Here is a 26704-nt window from a genome sequence, read left to right as displayed (position 1 = left end):
AATAGAGCTGTACGCTGTGGGCACAGGCTTAGGTTACATACAGACCGCACTAAAGTGAGGCACCATAGACTCCTAATTGATGGTAATTAGGTCCCCGTCGTCATTGTTCCAGCTTCATTGTGTTGTGAGCCGCTTTAAAAAGGTTAATGAATAAGACTGAAGTAACTACAGGAGCAAAGCACACGGTTTCCTTCCATCAAATTTTGAACATTCTAAAACTTAAATGGAAAATTTACACAATTAATAGACATTGTGTTGCTCTGATTAATAGAAATATATTAATAACTCGTGTAAATAGCTATAATATTTACTTCTACGATAATATTACAATTACAAATCAGTTTAAAGTTTAGAGATTAGTCAAGAGTCAACAGATGCTTGCGAATCAACAAGTATTGATGAATGGGGCTTTTCGAGCATGGCTGCATCGCTAGTGGCTCTGTGGACTTGAGGTCACAGGCCTTGATCATAGACAATAGGCTCTTTGTACACGTGGCCCTGGAGTGACAGGGTTGTGCAGGTTGGCAGACCTGGGACTCCTGAAGAGCCACATACACTAAAGAATGTCCATTAGGACTTATCCCGCATCCCGGCCCACTTTCATGTCGCACTATTGTTACAGCGCTGTCCCCTGAGAGTGTGTAATGAGGGGTAATTGGTCCAGGGTCAAGGATGATTAATTCCCGCGGTCAGGTGTCCTCTATTTCATACCGAGCTGAGTGGGCAGACAGGTAGACGAGACGTGGAGGATACAAGCTTATGAGGTTATCCAGGTGAACTCAGAGGTAGAAAAGTAAATATCCTCACAAATACATGGTCCTTAAGAATGAGGTGAATTAGGTCAAAATTGCCAATAGTGAATGAAGACCTTTTTAGAACAAAACTAGCACTACAACTTGCAGCATCTATAAAACGACCACCAAGTACAAATATATTCGTTTACATGCATTTAAAAAAAAAAAGGTGTCATATTTTCTCAGAAACATTTAGAAGGTCACTGCAGCCCCCCTCGATACAGAAACCTGGCCCCTTCCCTTCTACCTTCCTTCAGCTCCACTGAGTAATCTGAATACTATCCATCCTTTCATTTGAAACATGCAATTTTGGACACTGATTATTTTACGACGGGTGTGTGCACGACAGTATAAGTGCTCGGGTTGACTGGTAATTGGCCGGGCAAAGACTGAGACGCCTGCCGTGTAATGAGCGGAGGTCAGAGGGGCTCGTGTGGGACTGAAAGGGTCCGAGGAGCGCTCCTAACCCATTAGACCTGGCAGGGGGTCCACGTGTGGACTCCAGCAAAAGCAGCTTATACAGCGCACTGACACCTCTGACAAGGGGATTGAAAAGGTCTGCAGCTGTTGTATTAGTTCAAATCTTATTTTATAATGTATTTGCACATGGCTTTAAGACGTTTAACTATTAAACATAGTGAAATTCTTAATATTTGTTATGGTGTTTGCCTTGTTGTGACGCTGTACTTTAGTTCAGATTCCCTCCCAGGTTTTATATGTTGTGATAAAACTATAATTAATATAATGATAAACAGCATCAAATTTAATTCAAAAAGATTTGATTTCTCATCTGAAATTCATTTGTATAGGTTAAAAAAGAACGGCTTCACTGACTGCCATTTCTTTGTTGCTAAATGCTCCTACCTTTCTTCTATTCTTTGCGCCTAAAGACCGCATGTGGAGCAGGCAAATATACATACGTGACCAATTGGTTTTCATTCCATCTGACTTGTGCCATTTGAGCTCAAAATGGCCTGGTTACTCATGCTTCCGTGATTATCAGCAAGCACCACCTTCACTTGTGCCTGTGTGCAGCTTTCAGTGCAACTTTTATATGATGACACAGGATGGTACACAAAAAACTTTTATAATGACATTATTATTTTTTTGAGCTTTTTAATATCAGCACAGAGATATTTTCTTATTCTAACAAAATAATCTCAACTAATTAAGATAAGTTACAGCATTAATTCTACAGTTTCACCAAACCCAATAACACACAATAATATTTAAATATTACGCAACCTGTTAAACCTGATAAAGTCTGATAAAGTCTGAAGTAAGAGCATGACACCGGCCTTTCTAAAACCAAATCTAATGGCACTATACAGTAGATTTAGCAAATATTACATTTAATTGACACTCTGGAGTAATATCAGATCTTCTAAGACACAAGTTACCCTGAACCGACCAGACGACTACCACACCAAGAACAGATATTTGAGAGATTTGTTACTTCTTGCCGTTTGCCAAACCCTGCAGACGACAGTGCTCCCTCAGCCTGTAAAACAAAAGACAGAATATAAGTCACATACAAAAAAAAACATTATCATTGTGTTGTTTACTAAATACACACCTGACAGCGTTGATTTTGATGAACCCTGACGCGTCGCATGGATCATAGTCTCCTTGTACATCCATGCTGAGGAGGGGAGAGGAAAAAAGCAGATAAGAAAAATCTTATGTTGCCAAACTAATTCCGAATGAAAAAGAGAAAAACATAAATAAATATTTGGTGTCAGTTGTGAAGAGACACGCCGGGATAATTGTATCACCGATAATCTGCTCTTTTCAAATCATTTCCTGGTCCACTTTCTTTTCAGCCCTCTGTTTGGTTTTGTTTGTCCTGAATAACAAAATCAATACTACCGACTGGAAACACAATTGCGCAAACACAATGGCAATAGATGCACATAAAGTAGGTTTAATTCCCATTATATCAAACGTTACATGTGATAAACCAAAGTAGTGGAAATTACGTGGTAGACATTTTTTGTTCTTCAAGTTTAGTCTTTTCAAATCTGTCATATCCGTGTTATTTAGGACTGTTGAGCGGTCCACTTTTCCTCAAGTGTGCTGGTCTTTCACAAAGAGCGTCTATGTGCCATATAATTACAGTAGTTTCTACCTGCAGTGCTTAATACACTCCCTGACTGAGCCTTCTCCTGTGCTCAACACCCCCAACTTCAATGTACAGCCTGCACTTATTCTTCACAAGCACTTAGCAAAGGAGGAAATTGCCAACAAATGATAGGATAAACACCATAAAAAGAAAAGACCGACAACTAAATCATCAACTCTCAATACACGACTCCCTACCCGGCACCTGAGCACCATTATGAGCGAGTGGCTGCAAAGAATATGCTCCTCTTTGTGTGTGTGCAAGCATGTGATATTCGGCGTCTCCTGCGGTGGAGACAGCCGACATGGAGCAGGGTGACATTTGTGTCTCAGGCTTCCGCGGAGACGGGTTGTAGTACTACTGTGTTAATGATGCCGTTTACCGATGCCTGCAGAGAGCCAACAGGATGTCAACAGGGACGTAGTGACCAAATATGCTTTGTGTATTTACCATTAAACACCATCACAAAGCCTAAAGCTAAAAACTGAAGTTCAAATTTTATATCATGGATGTTCAGATCAGCAGGTCAGATGATTTTGGATGTGGCTAAAAACTCGAGGGGATGAGGCTTTTGGAACAGCCCGATCTTTAAATATTTTTAAATCTTTGTTGAAAACTCATTTGTTTTTAACACGAGCTGAGCAGGATTCTTGTGTTCTTGTGCTTTATAAGACTGCACTTTATATTGTACAGCGGTGGTGTGCTTTTAAATGTGCTTTATAAATACATTTGACTTGACTTAAATACAAACAGAGTATTTGATTGATTCTTTTACAATGACATGTCACCTCTGGCACAGTGTGGTTCAGATCAGTGAGGAGCACATTGCCCTCACTGATCTGTAGGACAAAGAAAAAAAAGTCTTTTGTGAACATGTTTTAGTCTCCACACTCTCCTCTTGTGTTTGGTCAGTGGATAAAATACTTACCACCAGATCACATTCGAGCTCCATGCATGTTAAAGCTTCCATCAACTGATCATAAAGTTTGCATTTGGACGGGACTTTCCATTAGTGACCCCTGGACTTTTTGAGGAGAGTGGGTTTTGTACGACAGTCTGTATCAGTGCTACATTTAAGGCAGAATTTCTGTGGAGTTTTTGTATTGGGCCCATTTAGTGGAAGAATCAAGTCCATCTGTCAATGCCCTGAGGAGTTTGTGGTGAACACACAACACCTGTGTCAAGATGTGCTGCCTTTAATCACGGATTAAACCAACTAGGTGATCAATATGGCCTATTAATGTTTTATTAAATATTAATGAGTGAGGCAGTCTTGGTAAAAAAAATAAATAAATCACTAAACAAAAGAGTACTGATGATGGGATAAGTGTGTGTTTTTAAATACTTTTTGTTAGATTTTTCTCATTTGTTGCCGAGTGTGCAGTCTGCTCTGGTCTTACTCTTTCTGACCTGACTAACAAGCATAACTGCCTGGTACTTTGCTGTTAAGAGCCCAGTGAAATCACCTCTCTCCTCTGGCTGAAAACGCCATTAGTTGTATGACTCGAGGGTATGAGTAAGGAGAGCGACTCAAGTGGATGTGAAGAGGCATATGGAGGGTTTTGCTTTGGTCAGTGCTCAGCCTGCCCAGAGGGCACCAGGGGTCAACCCCCTGAATAAACCCACTGTTACCACAGCTCGGAGGGGGCGGAGGACGGCGGGGATGGGGTGCTGCCCTCCAGGAATTGAGCTTGACACTTCTCTGATGTCTTTGTGAAGGAGGGTCACTTAGTGTGTTGATGGTCGAAAAAGTTGGGCAACAGACCGACCGAGAACATGTGCAAGAATTGAACTGTGCTCAGTGCGGCTAAACGCAGCTGTCAATCGAACGACCAGATGCCTTCATACACACAGTGATTTTAGCCTGAACTTACCTGACCAGCTCCTCGTTGTAGAGAGACTTGGGAGACTCACGGCCCAGGATGTAGACATGGCCCTTATAGACAGACAGCTGTACTTTGCCCTCCACATTCTCTTGAGACTTTGCTATGCAGTGGCGCACAAATTCACACTCTGGACTATACCAGAACCCTAAAAACAGACAGAGCGGGGTGTAGTTACTGGTCTGTTAAACAGGGGCATACATTAAAAAAAGAAATTAAACACTTAATTGCATCAACATTTAAATATTTGATCACAAAAAACCCTCCATTTATCAAGGGCTGTTTTTCACATCTTCCTCCCTGCAATCTCTGCTCTCTCATTTTCCTCAGATGGCCTGTCATTCTACTGGACAGATGGGCCCGGGACAGTATTTGTTCAGAGGTCAGGAACGCCCCACTCAGCAGGGGTCCCCGTCTCATCAGCAGCCGACCTCCACCTCATTGTCTGGTCATGTTCAAAGACACAATCCTTTTCTACACCGCTGTAATGATCTGGCACAAGCAGAGAAGATTTAGAGAGAGATTTACTTTCGTTTATTGCCATGTGCCACTTTCTGAGAATATTTTATTTCTACCCGTTCACAAATGTGCCCACGATGTGTAATAATGACTTCTAATATACTACTTAAAAAGGAATACTGTACTGATGCAAAGCAGATACAGGACAGGTGGGTAGTTAACATAAAATAAAGTGTCTGGAGGGTGCAGAGTTTAATCTGTGCCCCCGTCCTGAAGGTAGCGACATAATGCATGCATACGCTCGCTCCAGTCTCCAGAGGGTAGGACTGAAGTGGCCTCGTACCACGGCTCTAATGGCACTGATCCTATTATGTGGATAAAGGTGGCGGGGCTGGACACTGAGCAGAAGGCAGGATTAAGACACCTGAGCTTACACTTGCGCACACACACGCGCACACACACGCCCATGTAGCAATAACATAGGGCCCTGTGTGACAAAAATAGCAGTTATTTTATCCAGTGATTACGCCAGTGTTTTCCTTCACACCAACATTTTAGTTATAACTTGTTGCTGGGAGAGGAAACATCGGCACACACAGCAGTATAAAGTGGTCCCTCGTTTATCACGGTTCACCTTTCGCAGTCGCGCCGTTTTGCGGATTTTTTAACAATTTTGCATGCTTTTTTACAGCGTATGAATGTGCTCTGTGTTCTGCGTCCTGATTGGCTAAAGGACTGTAGACCATTGTCAATCAGTCTCCTCTGTGCGATGTCTCCTGTACAGTACAAATTTACAAAAATGTTGGAGCGACACTACAGCGAAGCGGCGCCAGGACGAAGAGGCGAGATCAGAGGAGCTGTGAAAAACGGTTAAGTCACTATTAATTAATTAAACAAGAGAGAAATGTGAGAAAATGTTAATGCCTGTGTGAGAAAAGTGTATAAAGTGTGTGGTGAGGGGTTTTACAGCCAAAAACATATAGAATAATTGTAAAAAATAAAGCTGATACTTCACAGATTTTGCCTATCGTGGGTCGTTTTTAGAACGCAACTCCTTGCTACAAACCAGGGACCACTGCATGTCTTTGAAGATATTTTTAGCCATAAATACACTTAGAAATACTTAGCAATACTGTACAACACTCCAGGTAATGCAAGAACATCTCAGTGGAGACGAGCAGCTCGCAGACTCACCACCAGAGAAGTTACATCTTGCACCTTTAAGGCTTAAAAGCATTTTGAGAGAGCAGACGATGATGTAACTTACCATTGTACATAAGTTCCGAGAACCTGATGCCAAGTCCCTGTTTGATTCTGCGAACCTCTTTGTCCATGGTGAAGGTCTCGATGTCCAGGTGAGCACTGAGCAGAATCGTACCTCCTGGTGTTTCATAGATTCCTAAAAACATTCACAAAAGCACATCATTACATCCAGGTTCATCGTTTTTGAACAACTTCCACCAACACTAACACCTTCCATTATGATACGTGCGTTTGTGTTTGAGGAGAAATAATAATTCACTCCGACTAATCCGTGCAATTTACAGCTGAATCAGACATTGATAAAAGATAGGGTAAAAGCTCTTTTCATTCAAAGTACTCCAGCTCTATTAGCCATGTGCTGACAGCTTTTTGATGGACAGGTCTTCAGAGAGCTCAAAAACACGGACGAGCGTGTCCCAGATAAATGACAGGGTAGCAGGCCCCTGCCAGCTTGGAGTCTGGACCAGGGCTCTGGCTACCCTGTAATTTACCCCCTCTGGACCCATACTGAGGGTGGGGGGCAGAAAAGATGAGGTAGATGCAAGGAGAAATGAAGCCGTCACTCAAACGTCAACTAAAGCAAATGGAGAAAAAGAATGCTACGAGACATATGTGACAAAAAAAGAAATATCTCATAAGGCCTGTATTTTGCATTTGTAGATATACCGGGTGGCACAAAAGTCACTGACAGTTGAAAAAAACCTCCTAACTCTTTTGTTTTTAAATATTTTTCTTTTATTTTGTCAGAGTATTTAGAACAATCCTTCCGACATTAATCTGAGCAAATACAGCACCGAGGAACGAACCCTCATTGTACAGTGGTACTTTGAGTCACGTGGGTCAAATTCGACATTTTAACACCAGAGATGACCCGAGCGTAAATGCCATTAAAGGAATAATAAGTGTTTTTCAAAGACAGGGGGCAGTGTGTGATCTCAACAGACCTGACTAGTCCTGATTTCTTCCTGTGGGTCGATCTTAAAGAAAAGGTGTTTGTGAATAAACCTCAGACGACTTAATAAACGACTTAAAACGTAATATCGAGGATTAAATAAGAGACATAAGCCCGGAAATGCTTTCAAATGTGACGCAAAGTGAGTTGGATCAGGCTGTTCAGGGTGAAAACTTTTTAAAATTAGGTTATTTTTACTTCCTTTAGTTTAAGTAGTGATAAGTTCAAGTGTAAGTGAACAATTATAACCGTATATATTGCCAAAAATCTCAGAAAGTTCAGTTTACGTACTGCTTACCTAAATTTGGTGAGTACAACTTAAGAATTATAGGAGCTATTGAAGATTTAAAAGTGTCAATGACTTGTATTTCCTCGCACCACATTGTATTTCTTTGTTTTACTTTTTACACATGGATGCTGCTGCTCCATCTGACGAGCAGCGCAGCACAAATCTGTAAAACCCGTTGTCTCGCCACCAAACAGAAGCGCTCACTTTCTGCTGCTGGCCAAAACCTGAGCTCAGCAATGCAGGTAATTGACTAAAGCCTCAAAGGCACAGGAAAGCTTGCGACTTTCAGGTAATCCAGTGCCATAAAAGGGACAGGCAGGGACATTTCCGCCGGCTCAATCAGATAAATAAGTTAAAACTGCCCTCCAACTCAACTTGGCTTAAGAGCTCAAAAAAGAAGTAGCTTAGGTGATACACGCAAACAATGAAATGCAATCTCTGTAAGCGCTAACGGCTGTGGTTTTGTTAAGCTAAATGAGAGCGGCTATGCTAACCTGCTCATGGAGTTTAACAGATTTGGGAGGCCGTTTTGAGTTAATCTCCCCACGGGCAAAATGTTAGAGCAAATAATCTATGTAAACATGGCATTTTGTTTTACAGAAGCAGAAATATATGGTATTATTCATCGTTAAGCTTAAATCATATCCCATAACTTTATATTGTACATTATTATCTCTTTTAATGTTAATTTTATGATGATTATTTATGTTTTGATTTGTTGTATTGTGATTTTAATGTCTTTCTTATTCTGTAAAACTCTTTGAATTAGTTTGTGTATGAATTGTGCTGTATAAATAAACTTGCCTGACCATCTTTTAGCTATAACATATCCTTAAATGACAGAATATTGGCTGAATTCTGCCTGGAATGTTCCACAATATGGCGTTAAACAGGCCAAGTTACAGGTAAGTTCTATGAAAAGGTGACTTGCTCGTAGCAAGAATGCATGTCTTTGAAAAATGTTATAAGATCCTATCCTTTCCATCATCAAAATACATCACCCAATAAAGTTGCAATCTAATTTAAATGTCATTTTATTTTATTTTTTTATAATTAACTGGTAATTATTTATCTTCATTTCTAGTCATTTTCATCGGTGCAGTACACAAGTCCATATAAAACGGTAAAAACAAGTGCAGGTGTGAGGATAAACGTTCGTTATCAGGTTATTAAATTGCAATTATGTTCCCAATGTGTCCAGTTTTGATTTTCCTATGAGTATGTTCCATTTTTGTGAAGAAAAACAGCTAAAATCCTCTTTCCCGGGTCAGTTTTGTCCGGCTCGTCCTTAGTCTTATGCAGTCATGTGATCTGGTATTAAATGCTCCGGTATCAGTGATTAAAGTTGAGGTATTCTGGGAGTTTTTGGAGTAGTCCCTTACAGATATATTTCATATAGTACTCTTCACAAAAATATTGACATATCGTATCATTTCACTTAATGATACAGTATCGATGTCCTGGGCTGCTGTATCGATATATCGCCAAGACTGTTTTATTTTTTTTTTGTATATTTTACCAAATTATTCTGTCACAGCGCTACATTTGTGTGACTTGTTTAGAGGAAAGGAACTCATTTATGCAGAACATTTGACATTTGATTCACTGTTTTGATGATTAAAATTGGTTTAACAAAGACTTTTAGTGTCACAGTTGTTTTAGTTGATATACTGTGATTCTTCAGAGTCGTTAAACTGCACGTGTCTCTGTGTAAATGTAAATGTGGGGCTTATATCTCTGTATCATTTCTGCAGTTTCTTAATGATACCCAGCCCTAGTCATAAATTTGTTCAATATGACGACAATCGATTTGAGATTAATTGTGCTGCTCATATTTTCAGTGTGATTACAGAGTGTAGTTTTACAGATCGACCTGTGAAACTGTGAGAAGCACCTCTTCACCACTGACATGTAACGGACATAAGCGGGAAATGTTTGGGAAACAGAAAGAAACATTTAGACTCATTTGAATTTTAAATTTTATTTATTTAAAATGCAGGACCTGTGTCGTATTTGTGCCACTTATGGCAGAAACAAGTCAAGATACAGACACAGGTTCAGAAGGGGTTGGGTTCAGGTTGGAGAGTGGTTTACTGCCAGCACGTAAACCACCTCCTCTTCTTCTTCTTGTTTTTCTTCTCCACCTCGGCTTGGAGCTCCTCCACGATGGCCTTGTTCTGCCACAGCTGATCCTCTGACTCCTTCAGGGACGTCTGCAGCTCGTCACATCTGAGGAGGGCAGATGTTCTCTCCTCCTCGCTGTGGGTCAAAGCCGTGCTCAGCTCCTTGATGTTCTTCTGGTGGAGTGAGTTCTCCTCCACCAGGGCCGTGTGGGTGGCGTGACATTTTTCAAGCACAGCCATAAAAGTCTTCTTCTCAGTGTCAAAATCCTTTTGGAGTTTTTGAACTTTGCTCCGTTCGATGTTCAGGCTCTCTTCCAGGTTCTGTGCCTTGTCCTGGGCGTCTGCAGCTCTCTGCCTCTGCTCAGTGAGGGCAGACTCCAAGGAGAGGACCTGTTTGTTCCAGGCCTCCTCAGCTGCCCTCCTCTCTGCAGCATGGGCAGACTCCAGGCTGAGAAGCTGTTTGTTCAGAGCCTCTTCAGCAGTCTGCCTCTCTGCTGCAATGGCAGACTCAAGGGAGAGGACCTGTGCGCTGAGGGCTTCTTCAGCTGTCCTCCTCTGCTCAGTGAGAGCAGACTCCAGGACGGTGATCCTCCTCTGCAGAGCCTGCTTCTCCTCCTGTTCCCTCTGCAGCTCCTGTCTGGTGCGGACCAGAAGCTTGTCCTTGTTCTCTGCCTCCTCGGTGGTCTTTTGCAGTGTGGACTCTAGAGCCCTTTTCTCTGCCTCACACAGGTCGAGTTTCTGAGACATTTTCATCATGGAGGCTTTCTGTTTCCTGACGGTGTCGCGGGTGCGCTCCAGCTCCTTAAAGATGTCAGCGCTGTAGCCGTGGCTGTTCGCCTTCTGTGTCTCCAGTTGTTCCTCGAGCTCCTGGACCTTGGCTTGGTACCTCAGGGCAAGAGTCTGCTGCTCTTGTGAGAACCTCTTGAGATTATCGTTCTCCTCGTAGAGGCCCTGCACATAGTCGTTCACCCTCTGCCTGCCCTGCTTGATCATTTGTTCTCTCTCCTCGTCTTTCTGTTTGAGGAGAAATTTCCCAAACTCCATGATAGTTGCCTTCTCCTCTTGAGCTTCGTTCAGCTCTTTCTGGAGCTCCTCAACTTTCTTCTCCAGGGCTTTTTTCTCCTGGACCTCCTCCAGCTCTCTCAGCCTTGTCTGCAGTTTGTCGTTGACATATTTCTGCCCTTGAAGCTGTCGCCTCAGGTCCTTCACGAGCGGGTTCTCCTCTAAAGAGAGTTGAACCTCTCGTGGAACCTGAGTAGCAGCCTCTAGCTCCCTCACTCTGTGCTTTTGTTTGGCATTGATGTGGAGCTGTTCCTGGTAGGCTCTCTGGACGTCCTTAAGTTGGAGTCTCAGGTCCATCACCAGTGGGCTGTCCTCAGGGTGTTGGAAGGCGCCCCTCGCTGGTGGAGTATGAGATGTAGCCCTCATGTTATGAAAGTTTGGTTTTCTGTTGTACCGCGACATGTCTCTCTCGCTCGAAGGTTCAAAGTGAAATGACTGTAGTTGGTTGGTGTCGCCTATAGGCCTTCTCTCCTCTGGCATATCACAGGTCTTTGTGATGTCACCGAGTCATTGCCACGGCGATAGAATGACGTCACGATTCTCTGCAGTGGCATCAGGCTGTGGGAACTCTGCAGGTGTTCGGCAGAATGTTTCCATGGCGACAGAATGCACACATTAGCAAACACAGCCTGATATGATTTTTCACTGTTTGAAATATTGATATATCGCCAAGAGTATTTTTTTTTTTATATATTTTACCAAATTATTCCGTCACAGCGCTACATTTGTGTGGCTTGTTTAGAGGAAAGAAACTCATTTATGCAGAACGTTTGACATTTGATTCACCGTTTTATCAAAATAGGTTTATTTCATATTAACTTTGGTTTAACACAGACTTTTAGTTTTACAGTTGTAATTTAGTCGATATATTGTGATCGTTCAGAGTCGTTAAACTGCACATGTCTCTGTGTAAATGTAAACGTGGAGCTCGTATAAACTCTGGATGAATAAAACTGACCAATGTAACAGTATTTTGTATTTTTGATGTATTTTTCTAGTTGTTAAAATGCACAAAACTAAATGCACTTTATTATTATCATTCATCTTCAATAAATGGAAGATAAATACCAAAATAAATACAATTAACATTTATTTTTTGAGGAAATGTGGTGGATCATGAAGTGTCCCGAAAGCCTTTCTTTTTCACTGAATCGTATCGAATTGATTTGAAATATATCGTATTGAATTGTCGGTGCACTGTATGAAGATAAATATCGCATCGTGGCCTATGTATCGACGTCTGCATCGTATCAGCAGCTTCTTAACGACACCCAGCCCTAGTTCAGAATCAAAGTGGGCTAAAGTCTCTTATCGTCCGACTCAAACATTTCAAACAATTAGGTTTCACGCCGTCAGACGGAGAGGTGGAACTGTTCCTCTCGCACACTGTGTTTTTTCAGCACGGAGTGACAACATCCTTGACAAACCATTACAATCGCCCGCCGCCTCCGTGACCCGGCACAAACAAATATGACCCATGACAAACGCATATGACACGTCTCTATTCAATCTCGCCGACCGTCTATTGTGCAACCAGACTGCCAATCCAGAGGAAGCCCGTGTATACAGTGAGCGGTAGTTACAGGAGCGTTTGGACATCTCAGGCTCCACCTCTTTTTTTCAGCGCCGGCGGAGGAGAAAGCTTTGATCTTTTGTTCTCAAAGGGGAGAGAAAAGTGGGCTTCCTATTTTCCAATTTCTACCTGCCAAGATGAGCTATATCCGCAGTCAGTCGGCCAGTCAATTTCTCAATCAAAACACATCAAGGCCCGTGTCTATTGTGCAAAAGAACAAGTACAGGGCCTACGAAGCAGCCGTACAGCGGAGGTGTGAGGTTTACCGGAAAAATAAACGGCTTTGTGCGCCATCAGTGATTTAAGATTATTACCGTTATTGCTACCGATTTAAAGTATGGGTCAGGACTGAAACATGAAGCACATAAATATTTAAATTATCAACTTTTGAGGAATGAAAATGTATAATTTGAAATGAAAATTGTTATTAGCATAGACTGTGTAAAGAAGATATATGTAAACTCTTATATGGAAGTCTATGGTTATGTAAGGATGAGCAATACTGCACCCTTAAAAATAAATAAATAAATTAAAAAAAATCTTGTGTTAATGTAATGTAATCAGATTTAAAAAATAAAATAACATAAAAAAATAAATAAATAAAATCATAACAAAATAAAAATAAAATCAGTACATTAGAACAGAGAAAATGTATAACTTTTAGATCACTGTTTTCACCTATAACAAAGTACATGACTCAGTTTGTTTAAATATGGAACTTATTCATGAAATTAAAATGATAGTCATTATCGTCATATTAATCGTTAATTGCAATTATTCTGGCCATGATATAATCGTGACACGAAATTTCACCATCGTCCCAGGTCGACTGCAAAGAAAGTGCTTCTAAATATCATTAAAACATTAAAAGCCAATGGGGCGTAAACATAAAGATCTGAAGTGAAGTCACTGCATTTTTGTTTGGGAAATTACAAGTTTCCCATCCTTTTTAATATGATTTATGAAACTCTTCTTGCATACTTTCAAAACCATTTTAAAATGTAATTACAAAAGAAAAAAGTGATAAGATATATTAATTAGATTTGTTCTGTTGTGCTCAGTGGTTATACAAGTTTTTAAATCACATTGTGTTTCTGTTTCCTTTTGAATGAACCTCTAAGAAACGGCTGCGGCCAAGAACATCGGACAAACGTTGATCGTCGATGTAAAACAGGTGGATTAAATGAGGTAAAACACTGAATACAACTGATTAATACAGCTTATCAATCGTCTTTGTAATCCTTTTTTTTAAATTATAAAAGAGACTTAGATTTGACTTTAATTAAAAGAAATTCCCCTGGTGTAGCCCATTACTAGACGCGGCACAAAAGACAAAAGTTACCAAAAAAAAAAAAATAGGAATCTGAGAAAAAGCATGTTTCTTTTTCCGTAGAAATGACAGACTGATTGAATTCAGTCAGACGTGAAGTGTTATTTTGCTCACAGTGTGTGTTTTCAATACTGGAGTGCATGTAAATAACTTGGGTTTCTATGACTTCAGGTAAATCACCAGGAAAGAAAACGCTTCCTTTGACGAGGAAGACGTGTTTGGTGCACAGTCCACTTTTACAGAGTGGAATAGAAAGAATGACACTTAAAGGACTCGTGTCAAATAACTGCAAATTACATGAAAGCTTTTGGTTCTAAAAGGATTTGAGACATTTCAGAATGGTGAAAATATGACTGCCTGTCCGTCTGGAGTAGTTATTTCTATGTGGAAATGATGCCACCTGTCAGAATCAAATAGCACTGATTCAAAAAGAAAAAAATAACTAAAAAAAACATATAAATGCACTTGGGATAATTACTTACCTCTGGACTTCATACCAATGAAACGGTTCTCCACTATATCAATCCTCCCCACGCCGTGTTTACCCCTGAAAAAAAACCGACCGTGAGTACCTGCCGCAGCGGTAAAACGGACTTTACATTACAAGATCGGTCACGTAAAGTACATCTCCAACATGTTAGAGCCAAATGAAGCAACTCACACTCTGAGGACTAAAGCGGGACTAAAGCAGGACTAAAACAGGACTGAACCGGGACTAAAGCGGGACTAAAACGGGACTAAAGCAGGACTAAAACGGGACTAAAGCGGGACTGAACCGGGACTAAAGCAGGACTAAAACGGGACTAAAGCAGGACTAAAACGGGACTAAAGCAGGACTAAAACGGGACTAAAGCGGGACTGAACCGGGACTAAAGCGGGACTGAACCGGGACTAAAGCGGGACTGAACCGGCACTAAAACAGGACTGAACCGGGACTAAAACAGGACTAAAGAAGGACTAAAACAGGACTAAAGAAGGACTAAAACAGGACTAAAGAAGGACTAAAACAGGACTAAAGAAGGACTAAAACGGGACTAAAGCGGGACTAAAACAAGACTAAAGAAGGACTAAACGAGGGCTAAACCAGGACTAAACCAGGATTAAAAATGGAGAATCGGTGTTTCAGTTTTGTTCAGTTTAAACCTAAAATATTCTTCCTGAAGATGTGACTCAGACCTCGACTTTGACAATGTTTAAATCCAGACTCAAACTGTTCTGTTTATCTGTGAATGTGACTAAAAGGGTTTTATTCTGCCTCTTCTCTTTTAATGTCCATTTTGTGATGATTATTCATGTTTTGATTTGTTGTATTGTGATTTGAATGTCTGTCTTATTCTGTAAAGCTCTTTGAATTACTTTATGTACAAATAAACTTGTCTTGCCTTGTCTAGGTTTAAAATTTACTTCACTCTACATTACAAGATACAAGTTTAGCTCTCAACTTTATTTATTTGACTTTGTGGACCCCTCAAAAGCTCAGTAAATGGAAAACTCAGGAGGGAGAAAACGCTGGGGAGATTGAATTTTGATCCCACAGCGACGGACAAAGATAAAGGTGAGGTGGTGAACTTAACCAGCGCTCGAGTCGAAAAATACACAAATCTGTGTCACTTAAAAATAAATATTTGTGACATGAGCGCAGACTTACCCAATTAGATTGAGGTAAGAGAAGATCTCCAGTGGTGAATTCTTGGAAGTTTGGTCTTTCAAGTTGCTCACTTTAACAGGGACTCCTATAAAACAACAACAAGAGTGGAGTTTAACGAGGATCAAACCGTAAATGTGAAATAAAGTTTTAAAAATCTAAATTAAACAAACATGCTGTATACAATATTATACAGGGTGTTCATAAAGTCTCGTTACAATAAAAAAAAAAAACAGATAAGGCATAATAATTACATTTGTTCTGTTGTACTCAATGGTTATAAAAGTTTTTAAGCACATGCTTTTTTGTATTTCAGGCATTGTGTTGTTTAAAGAGGCGTCTTTTTGAATGAACCAAAGAAATGTCTCCTCCTCAAGACAAAGTGTGTACCATTAAAGATGTCGTGAATCGAACAAAGATACGGGACATTACTGAACTAAAGCCAAAGATACAGATCAAACTCTGCTACAGCAAAACACGGCAAGAAATCCAGTCCCGTCTTGATGCTTCGTGCGACTCATTTTATTTTATTTTACCTTCATTTAACCAGTAAAGTCCCATTGAGATTAAAAACCTCTTTTTCAAGGGAGTCGTGGCCAAGCGGCAGCAGCAAATAAAAAAATACAGTTCCATAATTAAAAGAAAGATAAGAGGAAAAGACAAACAGATTATGAAAAACGGAAAAAAAAGGAAATCAACTCTGTCAACTCTCATGGAGCTCATATAGAGGTGGATTAAATGAGGTTAAAAACTTTGGAAACCACTGAGTACAATAGAACAAGTCTGATTAAGATATACGATCAACTGCCTTTGTAATTAAATATTTAAATTGTAAAGAGACATAATTGGTATATTACTTACACAGAATATACTGCATTTCAAAAAAGAAAAAAATCTTAAACTCTGAGGAAATGCAGTTCAAGTGAATTTAAATTTAACTGACTAGACAATATTCAAAAGGCAACAGTTTACGATTAAGAGGAAAACGTAGGAAAGACACAAATAAAAAACAATAGGTAAACTAAAATCTGCTGACAACTGCTCATTAGTTGAGTCACTGACAACACAATAGTATTCATCTGAGAGTGAAAGGCAACACAAAAGGCGGTGGTGTGAACAGCTAATAAATTCAAAGGCTGAGCTCATTTGAAAAGTGTGAAATCGTGGGCAGGCCTTTACCTAATGCAATTACACACAAAGCTTTGTTACCCCAACTCTTTTTTTTTTGCGCTGTGAGTTTTTTTTGCAGTACTGCTTGTTTGTGTGTACTTGGCTCATGTGCACGACACAAAAGCTCGGGCAAATTCATCACCGCTCCAATCAGTGCCACATCTCCAAGACACAAACGCCATGTTCACAAAATGCACTTCCTCCTAAACTAAACCAAGGAGGCATCAATCACTGTCCTGGATTTGCTTATTCATGGCCTTCAGTGAGCTTAACGGGCCAAAGGTGGAAGCACGAAAAACAAAAACTTTAGTGAAAAGGCACAGATTCTGATACACGCATTAAAATGTGCACTTTGTAGGTCCAAAGGTTATATTTAAAAAAACTGCACTGAAAGAAAAAAATAAAAATGGCTCTTTACAAACTTTTATGTGCATTTTTGTTGGCCTTCATCAAAATGACACACGAGGGATTTAACAAATTTTCTTAGACAAGGCCATTGTGGACGTCGCATTCTCATATCACGGGAACCTTGTGGGCTCCCATGGGAGAAGAAAATGGCTAGTATGGACCGGCATTATTAAAAACTACGCCCCTCCCAAATAGCTAATAATTAGATTAAAAGTTCAAACACATTAAGTGAGTGTCTGAACGTGGGAGTGTAGTGCCAGGCCATTCGTTCGTATTCTTCCTCTCTCCATTTTGCAGGTTCTGATCATTCATTGAAGGGCCTTTTTCTCCTCGTGATCCCTTTCTTCACTTATTTGGAGCCTAACAGTGTGGACAATGGCAGCGCAGACACAGTTGTAGGAAAAATTACTGCTCTACATTTTTCCTCTCTGTCTCCTGTTCCTCTCTAGTCCTTTGGCATGAAAAGAGGGAGGGATGATTTTTCAAGGGAGAAAGCCAGAGAACAGAGTATTTGACCGGGAAAAGGTTCCTGTTGTTAAATATTCTTTTTTAATCAGTGAGAAAACTTTGGTGAGAATGGCAGGGATGAAAAGGTGGGAGGGGTAATGAAATGAAACATTCTTGTGCTGATCTTGTGCTCAGAGGGAGGAGCAGGCTCCAGCTTTTGTGTGGACAACTAAAACAGCTTTTGTCGTAGGGTGCTCAATAAAAGGCAGAGAGAATATGTGTGAAAACAGAGCAAGGCCAAAGAGCCCGCGAAACCACACCAGCCCCAAACTGCCTGGAAGTTGTAGTGTACAAAAGCATATTTCTTCTCCTGCTGATCTGGCACCAACCCCCTGGTCTGGAGACTATGATGGAAAGTAAAATCCCACAGCTCCTTCAGTCCATTTGTATAATTGGAGTAAATGTAACCTTCTACACTGGTCTTAAATTTCTCTTAGAGGCCATAAAAGTGTCTGCTAAGCCTGAGCTATCAGAGAGGCCAGTGTCTGTCTGTCGATTGATGTTAGTCGTCTTCAGTGTTTACTGGTGACCAGGAATGAGGGACATCTGGGGCAAGTGCCCCAGGCTGAGATGTTTCTTGTCATTTACTCTTTATGCAAACATGTGACACTTTCTACTACAGAGGCCAAACCTCATGGCATCATATATAATGAATGATACTCAGGCCCTCAGGGCTCAGGGTATTAAACAGACTTAAAGCTTCCGGCCTGTGTGTGTCCCAGGGCTAAACGTGGCAGCTTTATACCATGCCGCGCTGTGGAGGTTTGTGGAGAAGTCTGGGTGGTCAGGAATAGTGACAGAGCAGCCGGGTCGGTGTGTGGCTACAGCCTGAGCCTTGAACAAGCTCATCAATGATGAGCAAAATGTCCATCTGAGGCCCAACCGTACATACTACATGTTGGTATTGTACAATCAAATGGAAGAGTAAAACATTTACTACATATAAGACTTTGTAAAATATTAGGTTAATCATGGCCCGACACAACAGATAGGATTTGTCCCTTATGATGTGGGACATGTTAAACTATCCTGATTGTCTCAGTCACCAGTTGATTCTGCTCATACACTCACCGTTTCTAAACTCAATTTCAAGAACATCGGGGGTGTCTGGGGACTCCGCTGGGCTCTTGGTCATCAGGTACAGGTCAGCCGGAGCGTGGCTCTGAAAAACACAACACACACCTTCATTTTCTCTTTTGCACTCACTTTGTTCCCGTTTGGTGAAGAACAGAGACCTTTCCAGACGTCATCACCGGCAGCAGCACAGAGACTATAGTGTGAGATGACAAAGGGTGAACGGGGACGTGAAAGACAAGAAAGAAACCTGAAAAGGCCGTCACGAAATTAAATGGAACAAAATCAATGTTTTATTTTTCTCCTCAATTGGGTTTGATAATCTTTGTGTGATCTCTTGCACAAAGGCAGAGGGAGACCAGGGGCTGGAGGGAGGGCACTGGTCACATTTTCAGAATACTACTTCAGTCACTCCACATTTTTAAAGATTTTCTCTGTATTTAATGCATTCATAAACCCTAAAATCTCACAGCTTCTTTAAAAACGGTGCGCATAAAACATTAAAATAATAATTTAAAAGGCCATCCTTTCTATAATACAGACATCTGCTGCTTTGTTCCAGTTGGGATGAGCTGGAAGCAATTTCAGTAAGTCAAGGCAGCCGCCAAAGAGTGTGCAGCTCTGATGTATCCATCCAGCGATGTGCCCCACCAACAATTACACAGCATTAGGAAAAAACGATGGCCAATGTCTTCTGAGCTGGGACAAATTGCAGGGGGACTATGCAAAATAACTACCGGGTGCATTTAAATGGAAAGCTTTACTAGACACTAAATCATATAATAACTAATCGGCATCCGCTCGCAGCCTGTCACCAAGGAGAAAACGAGCAGTCACTTTCCTTCCTTTTAACTAAACACCAAAATTGACTTGGAGGCATCTGTCTTTCTTTTATTTTCTGCCTCAGTACACTGAAAGATGCCAAATGAGAGCAAACAGAAGAGGGGTAAAATGTCTACTCTAAAAGCCTATTGATGCAAACTCTAAGATGGGGTGGGGGGCAGACTGAATTTTAAATATTGGTGTTTTCGCTTAGGCTGATGCTGTACTGAACATAACCAACTCATATTAACATACGTAATATAGCCTACTTTGGTACAGCATGTTGTTAAACTTATAAACTATTCCCTCAAGGTGTTTCTAATCTATTCCAAAAAATGTACCATGACTGGAAACTGATGCATGTTCATGTAAAATCAAACTTCCAGACCGTCAAAATAGCGCACGTAGCAATAGGCTTGTTTCCTGTGCGAAAGATCAATGCATTTCAATTCCAACCCCCTGCAGGTGGACCTGTCCCAAAGCCATGGCCCTGAAAGAGAGGAAACGGTGGGCAGGGAGTATTGGTGGGAAATGGGGCGTGAAGCGAACCATCATGCAGCGTAGAGCGGGTCTTTGGTGGCCTTTTCCCTTTTCATATTGTTGTGCTAAACGTAAACCTTACAGCAAACGCGAAGTCTGACGTACGAACAATGGATTTCTATCTTTCTAAATATTAGTTGCCTCACTGGATTTCAGTTGGAGCCAAAGCGAGTCAGACTGAAACGTGCAGCTTATTAATAAAAAGATAAACAGTATTTGCTGCAGTGAGATGAAAAAAACAACAATATATTTCTCAATAGATCAACCAAAAATATTATCATTGATATTTTTTTAAGTGATGACAAGACACAAAAGGCTGGTGCTTAAAGGTCAAACAAATCAGCGCTGGGGGTAGAGAGGGGACATGGCATTCTCTGACCTCTCTGCTCCAAAGCACACATTCACAGTGGCATGCACACACACCTACGAGCCCACTTCCTTCCCCTACAGGCACAAGTCTGTCCCCTGAGCTCCACACACGGTAGAAAACAAGGCTTTATTAACTCTAGGTGAGCGGGGACTGTCTGCGTCACGCTCCTTTAGCGGTGGTCAACACAAAATGCGCCCCGTCAACACCGTGATCAAAGGGCAGAGTGAGCGCGAGGAAGCCCCCTGACAAACGTAATTAAGACTGAGGTGGTGTTGTAATGAGGGTCAGGGAGGGTCAAAGTTGCTCCATTGCACATGAAAACTTTTTGAAATGTTTCCATGAATTTCTAATTAATACCATAAATGTCCAAGATCTGGCATGTCCCAAGTATGTGATATCTGAATGTCGAATACTTGAGAAGTTCTTTATAGCAGATAGAAACACAGCAGACACATAGTTAATGCCTCCCAGTAGACCTTTGGGGTAAGTAAATCAGGTCTTTAGGGCTTTGTAGAGGCAAAAGGGCTAGAGGTTATCAGGAAGGATACAGTGTTATAATCATAGAGTAACTCGAACTCCAGTGAGTCTTATCAGCAGAAGAACATATGAGCGACCATTTGGACATTTCCTGATGTGATGGCGTGAGCAAAGAGAGACTATTGTACTACAGGTGGGGGGAGACAGGAGGCCTTAAAGCTGAGGCCCGCGGTGAGCCTCTAGGGCTGTAACAGGAGGAGAAAGGACAGCTGATACACAGAATGAGATGACCCCTTTCAGATGACCCCCTGAAACTGTCATTTTACTTAAAGCATTCAGGTGAGACTTACTTTGGCAAGGAGTAAATAACCTGTATTTATTAGGATACACTTATTGTTTAAAAATGTACAGTTAAATTTAAACAAAATAATCCATTTGAATTTTAGCCTCCTGAAGTACTGTCTTCAAACACTTTTACTTACTCTGAAATTATACTCTATAAATATTTCGTTGTATTTAATGCCATTAATACAATACCACTGTATAGACAAAACTCTGAGTCACGACACAGTGAACATGCATCGCTATGCCACTGAGCAGAACGAGCCTTTTTTCAAAGGTCTCTGAACAGGCCGACCACTGAAGCACCAGTGGAGGGGTGGGAAAGTGACTGAGAGTGAGTGTGTGAGTGTGAAAGTGAGTGCTGAAGATGGAGCGCTGTGAGTTACAGTTGCCATTCCCCTACATCTCTGCCGCAGCAGTAGCCTCACTTTGACACCCCGTCCATTCGGGCTCATCTGTCTGCTGCACGCTCTTTGTACTTTACTGTTACTGGTGACATTTTGGTGTCACGGTGTCACCCTGAAATGGCTCCCCTCCCACGTCGCAGCCCGCGGCGGCGCAATCAGTTGAACAATAACGTCCCGAGAAGTAGTGGCTGGAACCAAGGAGGCCCCAGCTGGGCGCAACGCCCTAACCCTTCCCCCTCCCTGGCTCCCATGAAATCGGGAATTAGCCAAAGCGTTGCTGACGACAAGTCAGTGTCTGTGTGTCCCGGGCTCTTCCCAGGGCCCAACAGGACCTAGGGTGAGCAGAGAAAGACACAGACAGAGCTACCAAGAGATGGGAGCTTTGGGGGTCACAAGGGGCAACCTGTATGTACAATTATGACCCTTGACCCCCGGCATCGCTTAGCCCTCTCACAAATAGGACCGTGGGAGCTCGGTCCGGCCAGACCTGGCAATATACAATGCCAAAGTGGGGTGTGTTATTTTCAAGATAAAGTCAAGTTCCCAACTCTCTGTTGTGACATGTAGTAAACTCTCTCTGCACTGGTGGTATAATATAAATATTTTACCAAAGCATTAGAAAGATTCTCACCTTTGGATTCTCAAGTATCCCAGACTCATAGCTAAAGAAAAACAGAAAGGTAAAGAAATACAATATTCAGTATATATCAATACTGTTCATATTTACAGCAGATAAATCACCAGACACAACACAACTACAAACCTTATGTGCATGAGGTTGGCGTCCATGCTCCATGGAGCCTTAGGAGTGACAGGAACAGGAATGCCATGTTTCTAAAGATACAAAAAGAAGATCACATTTTACAACTTAATCCATATGGACGAAACGGATTCATAATTACAGAAAGAAAAAAAAAATATATAATTACAGATACAATTCGAGCAGTTTAGAGAACCCAACTGAAATACCTTCACACGTGGACTAATATTAGTCTGTCTGGAAGAGCAAGATCGCCCTCTAGTGGGACAAATATTAAAAACTGTTCTGCATCTGCAAATGTTTCATGAACTGATTCATCAAGAAAAATAATCATTTTATTTAATGCAAATATTTAACGCCACTGTTTTGTATGAATGTTTTATTTAATTTAAAAATGTTTATTAGCTCCTCTTTGTACTTTCAAGTCTAAATATATGTTTTTTTTAGTTAAAAAGGTGCACTATGTAACTTTTCTCGTGCCTGCTTGTCTCCATGGAGATGGATCTTGCCATAATGTGGAATATTCTAGGCAAAGCATCACGTTTTTCTATCTCTATAGAGACAAGCATGGGTCAAGTTACAGGTCAGAGCTGTGGCAGGTGACGCCCCACACAAAGAACGTAGGATTTTAAAAGTATCGTTTATCAAAAGATACAAGATATAACAAAAAACATGTTATTAAAACAATGCCAGGTACATAAATTTAATACCACAGCCAGGGACAATCCAAGCAGCACAATAATGCAATAATGACCCTCTAAGAGAAATGTTACAAAGTGCACCTTTAAGCTACCTGTGCAAACTCCATCAGGTCTGTTCGTCCTTTGAAGCGGTTGAAAAACTCTGGAATCCTCCAAGGAGCAATGATCTGAACACAGGAAAACATCACACAGCTTGTTCTTTTCACAAATGGTTTCTGGGTTTTGCATTTGGTCTTGAAAAGAAATGCACTCACCTTGACTTCAGGGTAGAGAGCGTAGCAAGTCAGTTCAAACCGAATTTGGTCGTTTCCCTAAAATATAAAAAGCCTTGTTTTTGTTACAGTCACTGGATGGTTCGCCATTTCCATCTAGTGGCCAATGCCCAGTAGAACAGGACAATGTGTCACAAACCACTGTTCAGAAGCGAAGAAGGCTTTTATTCTGTTCAACTGAATATTACATGTTATATACAGTGTTGTGAAAAAGTATTTGCCCCTAAATCGATTTCTTACTTTTCCTGCACCTTAGTCACTCTTAGCCAGTTCAGATCAAGCAAACTTAACTTGCGAGTTATCTTTGTCTAATATTTAACACAAAATGCAGTTTTAAGTGCCGATTTTATTTATTAAGGGGAAAAAAGTCTTCTGAACCTACAGGATCCATGTGCAAAAGTAATTGCCCCTAAACCTAATAACTGCTTGAACCTCAGCAGCCACTCCAAAACACTCATTTAGTTTTTTTAAGCCGTTATGAAATGGACTTGCTGCTGTGCTTTGGATCATTGTCCTGCTGCAGAACCCAAGTGCACTTCAGCTTGAGGTCACAAACTGATGGCCGGACATTCTCCCTCAGGATTTGTTGATAGAGCAGAGTTTATTGTTCCTTCAATCACAGCAAGTCGTCCACGTCCTGAAGCAGCAAAGCCCCAAACCATGACACTATCACCACCACGTTTCACTGTTGGCACGATGTTCTTTTTAACGGGATGCACCAAAAAGTTCAACTTTTGTTTCTTCAGTCCACAGAATATTTTCCCAAAGCTTTGGGGATCAAGATGTTTTTTGACATGAGTGAGACGAGCCTATTTTGTTCTTTTTTGTGAGCAGTGACTTTCGTCTTGGAGCTCTGCCGTTTTTGCTTTGTCTCTTTCTTATGGTCCTAAACACTGACCTTTACTGAGGCAAGTGAGACCTGCAGTTGTTTAGATGTTGTTCTGGTTCCTCTGTGACCTCTTGGATCAGTCGTCGCTGTGCTCTTGGGGTCATTTTTGTAGGCGGGCCGCTCCTGGGAAGGTTCACCACTGTACCACGCTTTCTCCACTTGTGATTAATGCCTCTCATTGTGGTTCACTGGAGTCCCAAAGACTTAGAAATGGCTTTGTGACATTTTCCAGACTGAGACGTGTCAATTACTTTTCTTATCTGCTCCTGAATTTCTTTGGATGGCGGCCTGATGTCTTGGATTCAATATGGCCGACTTCACTTTGTCAAACAGGTTCTAATCCATTGATCTCTTTATTTGAAAGGTCTGGCATCAGGGCTTGGGTGTAGCTGTGAAATAGAACTCGGTGTTCCACAAAAATATGCAATCACAGTTACCTCATCATTTAACAAAGGGGGGAATTACTTTTTCACACAGGATCATGTAGGTTTGGATAGTGTGACATAAACGCAAAAAAGTAAGAAATCAGAGTTACAGCCTGATAATATTTTCCCAGTGTATAATTGTATTTTTTACCTTTCCTGTGGCACCATGAGAGACATATTCTGCACCCTCTTTACGGGCAATTTCCACCTGGCGCCGGGCAATGCAAGGTCGGGCTACTGAAGTGCCTAACAAATAACGGTCCTCGTAAACAGCATTTGCTTGAACTGCTGGCCAGATAAAGTCTTGTACAAATTCTTCCCGAAGGTCTTCAATGTAAACCTACAACAGATACAGTGAAATCAGTCATGAAACACACATCCATAGAAAACAGAATATGGCAGTGGGGGAATCAAACCATTTTATTACTATATCGTCTAAAAGTAAATTTTTAAAAAATCTGGAAATTACCTTTTTTGCACCAAGTTTCTGCGCCTTTTCCCGAGCAGCCTCAAAGTCTTCATCTTGGCCAATATCAGCCTGTAATAACAAAAGTGCAGTCATAAACTCCTCCCCTACACCTGCTGCAAAGAATGTAACAGGTCTACACATAAATGAGGGACAGTCTGAACTCGGACAGTGTGTAAATGTGTGATAACTTTGACTGAAACACTTAGAAGTCTGTGCGAAAAACATTAAATATGACTCTGTGTTTTATCATGGTTGAATGTAGTATTCCATCTACCTTCTTTCTGTTCTTTGTCATGCAGGTCTATAGTGCATAGGGGCAAAAGTAAAATCCAAATTGATTTGCAGGACATTATGGGACCTTTATGGAGGGTTAACCAAGGCAAGTTGTGTGACTGTCTGTGCCAGTCCAACTGTAGAAAGCTACAAACAGCTGCACAGCCAGTTGGACATCACAGCTGTTCCAGCTCAACAGGAGGATGTTGAACAGGAAGAATTAGGTTTATTACCAGATATGCGATGACGTCATAACCTTGTTCCTTCAGCCACACCAGGATACAGGAGGTGTCCAGACCTCCGCTGTACGCCAGAACCACAGTACCTTTGGACATTTTTCTCTTCTCTGTAAATGGACAACATAAAAAAAAAAACATGGCTGAAAATCATCTACAGTTTGTCAGTAAAACATTTCTTTTTATAACCTTTTTAACTGTAACATAACTAAAGCTTCAGTCTGGCTTTAGTTATGTGAAGGTGAAATAAAACCCAGCAGCTTCTAACTGTATCTGTTTACTAAATAAACGAAGCACCGACGACAGTACAGTCTGGTGACATCCCTCAGTTTATTTCATCATTCTCTCTCTTCCTCTTCCTCGTATTACTCACTGACGCAGTGACGCAGACTCATTCAAACGTGTTGGAGGATGATGAAACGCTCAGGGCTGGAGTAAAATTGTGCGTGTCCATGTTTAGAGCTGGACAGTGAGGTTCATGTGAGGTAAAACAGAGCGTGTCCACGTTTAGAGCTGGACAGTGAGGTTCATATGGGCTTTACATGTGGTTTATCTGTGCGTCCTGAGGAATGCGCTTCAGCCGCATGTTCCATTGACGCCACATTAAACTGTCCACGGTTCATTGACCTCATTCAGTCCGACTGTCCCCACACAGCCCGGGACAGAGGGACATTATATACATTTAACTCTGAAAAAAGCCTAATATTAGAGCAAACAGTGGGCTCATAAAAGGCACTGAGGTCTGTTCACGACACGAGATTTTTTTTCTAACGCAACAGGTCAGACTATAAGACTAAAGACAGAACACAGACGAGACAAAATACAGACAAACACGGGACACAGACCGTATAATGTGACAGCAAAAGAGCGAGAACATCCTCTGTGTCAAATATGACTTATTTACGTGATAAATGCGGTTCACTTACCGATAAGCAGGTCGTTCGTGTGATTCCTGGAAAAGTGCGTCCACGTGTCGCAGTTGAGAGGCTCGGCCCGGATGAGTCTGAGCTGGACCAGTTCAATTTCACTCATATAAAAACCCGCTGTGACGTCACCGACATTGAAGC

At 41.3% G+C, this 26704-nt stretch overlaps 1 protein-coding gene across 1 annotated transcript; it reads right to left on the bottom strand.

Annotated features, from left to right (window-relative positions):
- Positions 1-1907: 1907 nt before the first annotated feature.
- Positions 1908-26678, bottom strand: ass1 (argininosuccinate synthase 1). Its single transcript, XM_033989473.2, has 15 exons — positions 26564-26678; positions 25635-25747; positions 25129-25197; positions 24811-24999; positions 23328-23384; positions 23166-23240; positions 22376-22446; positions 22244-22274; positions 18652-18742; positions 15499-15583; positions 14333-14397; positions 6526-6657; positions 4791-4947; positions 2371-2436; positions 1908-2295 (listed from the first exon to the last, which is right to left on the bottom strand). Exons 1-15 carry the CDS (start codon positions 26667-26669, stop codon positions 2247-2249), a joined length of 1356 nt encoding a protein of 451 aa, XP_033845364.1. The 5' UTR covers positions 26670-26678; the 3' UTR covers positions 1908-2246.
- Between the last annotated feature and the right edge of the window lie 26 nt (positions 26679-26704).

The sequence above is a fragment of the Periophthalmus magnuspinnatus genome, chromosome 23 (genome assembly GCF_009829125.3).
Source record: "Periophthalmus magnuspinnatus isolate fPerMag1 chromosome 23, fPerMag1.2.pri, whole genome shotgun sequence".
Lineage (NCBI taxonomy): Eukaryota > Metazoa > Chordata > Actinopteri > Gobiiformes > Gobiidae > Periophthalmus > Periophthalmus magnuspinnatus.
Note: the sequence above shows the minus strand (reverse complement) of the source record. Positions and strands in the feature narration are given on the sequence as shown.

What these genes read in the sequence shown, in the direction of transcription:
- ass1 (XM_033989473.2), bottom strand. Translation starts at nt 26,669, where the DNA reads ATGAGTGAAATTGAACTGGTCCAGCTCAGACTCATCCGGGCCGAGCCT. An exon ending in CACGAACGACCTGCTTATCG is followed by an intron (nt 25,748 to 26,563) that starts GTAAGTGAACCG and finishes GTCCATTTACAG; the next exon opens with AGAAGAGAAAAATGTCCAAA. An exon ending in GCCAACCTCATGCACATAAG is followed by an intron (nt 22,275 to 22,375) that starts GTTTGTAGTTGT and finishes GTTTTTCTTTAG; the next exon opens with CTATGAGTCTGGGATACTTG.